We start from the raw sequence: 8,775 nt of genomic DNA on the forward strand, positions 1-8,775 counted from the left end.
CATCTCGTTGCCACTAGAGAGAGACAAACTCTCGTTGGTGACTCGCCATGGTAATGAGAGAACTGCTTTGAAGGAATGCCAAAATGAACGGGGTTAAACACGGATAACTCACAATTGGCTACACAACCGTGTTTTCGTGAACTTTGGATAAAAAAGCATCGACAGGTGTCCTTTTTTTGTTCCCGCAATTTGAATTTCAGTGGCCACCACTGAAATTCATTAGATTTTCAGCTGCTTCAACATGCTCAGTACCCGTCTCGTTGTCTGATGTGAATGCGATTGCCACTGCACTGTTTTAGATCAATTAAATATATGCTTGGCTTGTAACGCAATTTCTATAATGCAGCGACAACCGCTGCACCTGGATTTTTGTTTAAGGTGTCTTGATCAACAGTGTTCAGCCGTCAAACCAATATTCCAATGGTATGCCGAGGGACAGCATATAGACCCCAGACTTACATCCGGGTACTTTAAGGTTCACGCCCCTTTGGGGGGAAAACAACACCGGAGTGCGCTGGGACACAGCAACACAAAAATCCCAGATTTTTTTTTTTTTTTTTTTTGTTAAACAAAGAAAGATATGTTTTGTACTGTATATAACTAAAATATCTTCCCAGGATCAAGCGGGCCAGACACAAAGTAAAATTAGATTTTACTGATCTGGCAGGTCTGCTCTTCTCTCACATCTGCCTAGCCAGTGAAATACACGTCAGAAACAAGTACCCTTGCTTCCAACATGTCAGTGGGGGACCGAGAATATAGTTATTTCTTTAACTATACATTTATTTGCTACCTATTGCAATTATCAGGAGGGTAAAACAGATAGCACTTTCGTACAAGTTTCCGTTAGTCTATGTGGTTTTACATTATTGTTAGCATTAATCGGTAGTTGAACAGAAGTTAAGAATACTATTCCTCTGTTGCTTCATTTCTGAGACTAGGGATAGCTTGTATTGTGTTGGTTGAAGGTGTATGCCAGTGATCACCAGTTAACATGTAATCTGGATTCTATCTATCTAGGTATTTATGTAACGGTATCTAGGCCTACATTTAATGAGGGCGGATTAAGCCCTATGACATAGTCTCCTGTTAGGAAGTGCTTTCCACAGACATACGACTGTGGAGATGCAGGATTCCATAGCTTTCCATCCGTCCTCCAAATCGCAAAATGCATCAGTGACCATAAGTTGTAATGAGAGCTCTTAGACAATTTTATGCAACTTAAAGTTTTTTAAAAATCTGTGTCATTATTCAGTGTAAAGTTATGTACGTGGATGGCGAAATAAATCTTTGATTTGTCATCCATGAGCATTGGTGACAGATAAAGGGTTAACGTTTTCATGAACATTATGTCCAGACATGGTGGCATCGCGCAATGCTCCAAACCTGTCCTTCGAAACATGGCAAGTTACGAACCATTTCACTTCTGAAAAACAATAATTATGGCACATCATGAAACTACCACGACGTAGCTAGCTATTTTAATGTGTTTATTAACCACTTATGTCTTCTGTAGATCACAATGGTAGGAAGAGAGACAGCACAGGGAAGAGCCTAGAAATTTGAACTAGGATTAAAAAATGTATGGGGTGAAGATCTTGTGTTTTCCCCAGAGTAAAGTATGCTTAAGTTAGTAATTATGCTTCAATGAATAAGCAAATACAGCCACCTATGCAAATATAATACAGTTGCTTAGATCAGCTGCAGGATTTTATTTATGACCTCAAAACAGTGAGGAAATAAGAGACTGTGCACCTATTTGAACCTTAAATTTCACTTGCTGACCAGACGTTTAAAGGTCATAATTTTACTTTATTTTGTATCTCCATTATTCAATTTTCATAGCATTCATGTTCCGCATGTTCATTTTATTCATGTCCAGACAAAAGTAAGCATTTTTGTTCAGTATTTATTCATTTATAATTTTAGGCTAGTTAATCTTCATCTTTATTCAGCATAGACATGTTACACTATGGTTTTTATTTTATTTTATTTTATTTTATTTTATTTTATTTTATTTTATTTTAACAGTGCAGTGGCACCAGCAATTAAAATTCACGTTCATTTAATCAATTTAATCATTTTGCAACCCACTTTATATTCACGGTAAATTCATCTATTTACTTATATTGTAGAAATTGGTTGACCTATAAAAAAGCAAAGACTGAGGTAATTTCCAAATTTCAGGGTGTTTTTTTTTCTTTTTTAATAGTAGTAGTAGTAGTAGTGCACGTTTTCTGTGTCACACTCTACAGGCCACACAAGAAAAAATGTAGCAAAAATCATTAGTGTGCTTCACAATGTTTCACATTGGACTAAAAATGCCAACAGCGCCCAACAGGATGATTACACGCGCGCAGCCTGCTCCACACTGGACGCACGCGCTGCCAGTTAGTGGGGAGAAAAGAGGCAGAAGGCTTGTAAAGAAAATTAGCAAATGCAAATCAATAAATTATCGTGCCGTAACACTATAGGGAAGTGATGTATCGGTACAGCCGATGACATCAGCGTCTGTGGGTAAACCGCACCACTGGATCCGATGTCGTCTATCTTCTCGGTGTCTCAAACGCCCTGCAGCCCAGCGCCTATTGGGTTTCCCAGCGCGACTACTTTGCGTCCAGGACCATCTCTCGGGCGCGGGACAGGTAAGCAGATGAGTAAAGTTGACTGAGAGCCAAGATAACCCGCTCGAAAAAAAGGCAATTGAGGCTTTTAACGCTGCTGCGGTTCCATATCATTCTAAGTTCCTCAATCAGGCTAACAGCTTAACGTTCAAATAACGGACTGACTTGACAACCTATTTAATGGGAAAATAACTATAAATGTAAGACCTATTACACCTTTGTGGCCTACTACATTTCTTAAAGAGCTTACTCGCTCCCAGACACTTTGGGCTAATTATTCATTGGACCCTCGTGGCTCTTGGAAACAAACTGCACTGGCGCAGTCAGGTTTCTGCCCAGCACGCGTCACTGCACTGGAGAAGAGTGCATGCGCCTTCCGAGGACTCCCTCGTTCTCCTGTCTAAGAAACACTGGCTTGATTCCAAACGCAATACTAAATTACATGACCATGAAAGCGTTCCCCATGTAACCGAACTGAAATCCTATAATATTGATGTGTACCAGAATGGCCAATCGCCAGAGAATTTTTTTTTTTTTTTAATTTGCATTTCTAGACTCATCGCAACAATGCACAATGTGCCCTTTTAACTTCCAGAGAGTAGTTTAAGCAGTTTAATTTAGTTTAGAAAACAGTTTTTTTTTTGTTGTTGTTTTTTTAAAATTGGAAAACATATTGTAGCACACTGACATACTTTACTGGCCATTGGTCTTTCCCCAGAGAGAAGTCCTCCCGCCAATTACACATCAACACCACTTACAGAACTAACCTTTGGCCCCATGCAGTCTTCCACTCAGGCAGTAACCAAGCCAAGCCTGCTTAACTTTAGGACAAACCAAGGAGTACACATGCAGGACTAAGTTGTAGGGTGACATTCCTGATTTAAAAAAATAGTAATAACACCATCTGCATATTGCCACAGTTGCAGCAGTGCCCTTGTTTTTGTATTGAAAAGTAGTCATTAAACATCACAATGCATTGCATACTGTCTTATTGTTTCATATAATATGCATACAGTGTCTTTATTATGTGAGTTCCCACCATTACCAAGTGTTGACTAACATAAACCAGGCTGGCAACCGGTCCCAACAAGTGTGCGTGCACAAACACATGCACACACACACCAGGCAAGAGTGATGATTCCACCTGTTAGCATCTGCATCAAGTAAAATTGATTGCTTGACACAATGGCACTACTCCAGAGGTTCTGATATAAGGTGAACCCTGAATCAGCATATCAGGGTAAAAAGTGATAGCACAGTGTTTGCCTCTCTCAGGTGAATGATACCAGAAGGTTAAACTACCGTGACATTCGTCATGACATTCCGCCATCAACATATATCGCATGGATCTCCGGCACATTAGATTTGCATGAGCAGCCAGGGCAACAATCTGACACCATCTGGCCTGAGGTTTTATCTCTCAGAATCACAAAGAGATTAAGTATTGGGGGAATATGAGTATGTTAACACACAAGCTGTTTTCTATGGTTTTGAAACGCTAACACTGGCTACCTGGTTTTTTTCTTTTAAAATTTTTTGTACTTTATGATCTGACTCCGATGGTGTACAGTGCCAAAACCATAAAAATGAGGACAACGTTGCAGTTCACTGAATTAAATTAAACTAGTATAATAATGTAAATTATGCCTTTTTCAAGAGAGAGAGAGAGAGAGAGAGAGAGAGAGAGAGAATGAGACTTATTTTACAAAAAAGACCCCACATATGTCTATGGCCTCCCTGCACCATCCCTGTGGGTGGTTATAAATAGTAAAGGTTAATTAGCTAGGTAGGAAACTCGAGCTTGACCTGTCAGTTAGAATTTGATACATGGGCAGGTAACTCAAGGATTGTCCATTGTCAGTGCAATGAGACCTATATAAATCCATCCCGAGTCTCGAGAGACACCACATTGCCTTAACTCCTCTCCGGAATCGTCTGCTGGGCAAACACACTTCAAACGGTAAGTAGGCTCAAGGCTCTAAAGGACCGTTTGCACAGTCTGATGCTCGCGGCTGGCTGATAAATCGTGGGGATGTCTTTTGCGACTCGTAAGTGAAGAGACCACTGCTTACATGGCTGCTGCCAGGGAAAGAAAGCCTGGAAATCGGTCCATGGTCGTCGTTCGGTTGCCAGATGATTTGAAAACACTGCATATTTTAAGAAGCACTCAAGTTTAACTGTATATGCATCACTTGGATGCAAAAGAACTGCATTCGTGATGACGCAGCATTTCAGGAGGGTAAGCGACTGTAACCTGCTTATCGATAAACGACGCGTAGTTGAAAAAAATGCAATTCATTGAAGGAAGAAAATAAAGAAAAATGGATCAGAGCCACGGGAAGAAACAGATAACTTTATGTAAATGTTCTCTAAAATAGGCTAGTGTACCACAAATTTAAAGTCTTAAACGAATAATTTTTAAAGCATAAGGAAAAAATAACTCAAAACAGGAAGTGTATTCGTTTTTTCTACTTTGGAATTAATATAGACTACTTTTTTTTTCTTTTCTTTTTTTCTTTGGTCACAGTTAAGGTGCGCATCCGAATGCCTTTAGATAGCTAGTAGCCTAGCTACCCCGTCACCCTTAACTTTGTCCTGGGGATAGTGCGAGTATTGTCTCAAATACTCTATGCAATAAACATCCTTGTTCCATCTTCTGATGAAGCTAATTAAAAATATAGATTTATGGTTTTACGTAGTTTTGGGTTTAAACATATTTCCGTTTAATAACTTTTTTGGTTGGTGTCCATTGTCCTTTTTAGCCGTCAGCTTTCCAGAAACAGATGCTTAGTTTCAATGACTCGGTGTTCAGACATTCTAAGTGTATGTAGCCTAGCCTACCTTGTCTAGAAAACGCCGTTGTAAGCCAGAACATGTTGAGCATTGCGAATAATATGGTTGAGCGTCATATTATTGCCACACGTATGGGTCTTTAGTTTAGCTATGCCCATGTAAAGATGCGAACTTCTATCGCAAGTTTAGTTCTCGGTCCCGGCGCAAGCGTGTGTGTCGGGGGGAACCTTAGCGAAATATGTCAGTGGATATTGACGTGAACCATTGCTTTAGTAACCGTTGTGCTTTCTACAGGACAAACATGTCACTCACTTCTATCCTCTCCGCTGGCGCCATCGACAGTGCCATCAAGGATTGTTCAGGTATGGGCATCATTCATCATTAATTATTTGGCGATTTCGATATTAAAAACTTGTAGTGCTCTATTCGAAAAGGTTTCAATGTTCGCAATTTGAATGAACAGAATGATTATTGCAACTAAGATAAACTATTAAAGCGAGACAGATCTTGTATTTGACTGCATTTTATGATCAAGTCGATGACTGTAAATTACGCTAATTCGTTTTATTGCAGTTTAAACGAACAGATCTAGATCGTCGAAGTTTAATCTTTCAATTCGATAAATGAACAGACGAGAGGAATTATTTAAGCTGAAGGCGATGCATCAACAAAAAACAAAACCTGGAATGTAACTTTAACATAATTGTAAACTCTGCACCCTAATTGGTGTGCCATTTGAGCGCTGATTTGCATTGTGCACTTTTTCCTGACCAGCCCCGGATTCCTTCTGTTCTAAGAAGTTCTTCCAGATATGTGGTTTGACCAAGAAAAGCCCACAGGAAGTGAAGGAGGTGTTCCGCGTTCTGGACAACGATGACAGCGGTTACATTGAGGAGGAGGAGCTCAAGTCAGTACAGTATTAATAATGAATCTGAATTTTAAACCGAGAATTGCTGGTTATTCAAATATTTAACATACATTAACGTCCCACGAGGACAAGTACACAAAGAGGACTTCCACTAAGTGTGTTAATTTCTCCTTTGTACTTGGTCACTGTCGCTTGATTTAAAAAAATAATTACTATAGACTAGGTCTATATCTCATATGGCTAAGGGTCCACACTGGCAGGGCGCAATTCGCCTGGTCCCGCCAGGGTTAGGGTGGATTTCAGTTGATCCGGCTGGGTTCCTCAGGTTACCACTGTGTTGGCTGCTCTCAACAACATACAAGAAACACGCAGGCTACCAGCTGCCATCAGTGAGAGATACACATCTCCTCCAATCAGCACCAGCTTCCCTGTCCTGCAGTGTGGCCTGTACAGTGTAAAATCGGCCCTGGCTCTCCTATATTACTGTGTGGACTGTAGGCTGTAAAATAGTCTCTGGCTTTCCTGTAGTATTGTGTGGAATGTAGGCTGTAAAATAGTCCCTGGCTCTCCAGCAGTACTGTGTGGACTGTAGGCTGTAAAATAGTCCCTGGCTCTCCTATAGTACTGTGTGGACTGTAGGGTGTAAAATAGTCCCTGGCTGTCCTGTAGTACTGTGTGGACTGCAGAGTGTAAAATAGTCCCTGGCTCTCCTGTAGTATTGTGTGGACTGTGGGCTATAAAATAGTCCCTGGCTCTCCTGTAGTACTGTGTGACCTGCAGGGTGTAAAACAGTCACTGGCAATCCTCTAGCATTGTGTGGCCTGTAGGGTGTAAAATAGTCTTACCAACATTAGACCTGAATTCAAAACATTTGTCCTTAATATTTACATATTTATATCCAAGTGCTTTTTTATTTTTATATCACAAACATAATTCGGCAAGTTCTGTAACCACTACAGTTAATAGAAAAGGTGTATATGAACTGAAAAAGTGGCATTCAATTGATAGAGAGTCAAAGTCAAGGACACATTCTGACTGAATTCTGGCCTTCAATGATGTATGTCTGACAGCTCTGCAGAGAGAATCTATGACATTTTCCAGAGGAATCGGTTTGTAAGTATTACATTGCATCATAAAATGTAAATGCTGTGTTGCATCTGAGCAGCACGGGGGTAGGTTTACAGTTGAAGGAGGTTATGCTTGGTTAGATTTGGGGCCAGGAGGCTCAGAGTGGCTGAGCTGCAGGGTCAGTTTATGGAGGCTATTCTGACTGGATGGATTTAAAGACACTTCACAGAGGTCATGATTGGTCAGAATCTAGGGTCGGCCATTGTGATTGGTCGCTCATTTGTAATGGCAATGTTTTCGGCAGGTTCTTCCTGCAGCGATTCTCTTCTGGGGCTCGTGTGCTGACCGAGAAGGAGACCAAGGCCTTCCTGGTTGCTGCTGATGGCGACAGTGACGGGAAGATTGGAGTGCAAGGTGCCAGCCTCTCCCTCTCCGCCGCCATCTCTCCTTCTGCCTCCTTTTCTCTTGCAGTGTCTTTCTCTCATCTCACTTCATCACTGATTTATCCTAAATGGAATTTATCCTCCCCCAGAATTTTCATAACTGGCTTAAAGTCAGTGAAACAAAACTTGAGAATTCTCTGCAAAAGTGAATAACTTGTCATTCAAATATTCTGTAGATAACAACTTGTGCATTCCAACTGTAGGTCAATCGTAAATACAATGCAATGTACAAATAACTGAAATGTCTTTTTTAATGGATACAATGGTAGAAACAAGCAACTTCAATGCAAATACTCAGTGTTAATGCCTTTTGCTAACCGCACTTCCTGCTAATACTAAGCGCCACTTCCTGTCAACACCTGAGAGCTCATATTACTTCCTGCGAAAACTGCTAAAGCCACTTCCTGCTAATGCTAAGAATTAATACTGACTTCCTTCTCCGTACCTACAGAGTTCCAGAAGTTGGTTTTGTCCTGAACCCTCAAAGAAAACAGATGACAAATCCTTCCCTCATGGCCCATCACATCAAGCCCTGAACCAGGATAAAATACTGTTTTTTTTCACTGTCTACCACCCCCCCCCCCCCAAGCTTTGTAGCCTCTGTTCTGTTTTTGGCAGTTTCTTGTCCTCAGACATACGCACATACAAGCGAATCATTTTTATTTATCTTTTGATTAAATTTTATCCGGGTGTGCCCCACCCCCCTCACAAATGTAACACTTACTCCAGAAGAAAAATAAATGAATAAAACCCAGCTTTAAACCTGCTTCACTGGTGTGTTCTGTTCCTGAATGTGTGGCTAAGACAGTCCCAGCAAGCACATGCAGGCCCACTGCCAGGCCATCGCTGGCAAAGCTGTCAGCCTGCCGGCATCTGGAAAACAGGGACAATAGAAGTCCGATGGCATACAGTCGCGGCGATCCAGTCAAAACGATGATCAGTTGTTTAGAGAAGGCAAACTAGCTGAACAGCTGATTGG

At 40.9% G+C, this 8,775-nt stretch overlaps 1 protein-coding gene across 2 annotated transcripts; it reads left to right on the plus strand.

Annotated features, from left to right (window-relative positions):
• Positions 1 to 4,476: 4,476 nt before the first annotated feature.
• LOC135243803 (parvalbumin, thymic CPV3-like) lies at positions 4,477 to 8,562 on the plus strand. 2 transcript variants are annotated; one of them, XM_064315857.1, is made up of 5 exons: positions 4,477 to 4,584; positions 5,712 to 5,779; positions 6,192 to 6,324; positions 7,658 to 7,767; positions 8,248 to 8,562. In XM_064315857.1, the coding sequence occupies exons 2-5, from the start codon at positions 5,719 to 5,721 to the stop codon at positions 8,271 to 8,273; spliced, it is 330 nt and encodes a 109-aa protein (XP_064171927.1). In that variant the 5' UTR covers positions 4,477 to 4,584; positions 5,712 to 5,718; the 3' UTR covers positions 8,274 to 8,562. The 2 variants fall into 2 exon arrangements, with proteins under 2 accessions (XP_064171927.1, XP_064171928.1); XM_064315858.1 differs by lacking the exon at positions 4,477 to 4,584 and adding an exon at positions 4,637 to 4,863.
• Positions 8,563 to 8,775: the final 213 nt, after the last annotated feature.

Source organism: Anguilla rostrata, chromosome 17 (genome assembly GCF_018555375.3).
Source record: "Anguilla rostrata isolate EN2019 chromosome 17, ASM1855537v3, whole genome shotgun sequence".
Classification (NCBI taxonomy): domain Eukaryota; kingdom Metazoa; phylum Chordata; class Actinopteri; order Anguilliformes; family Anguillidae; genus Anguilla; species Anguilla rostrata.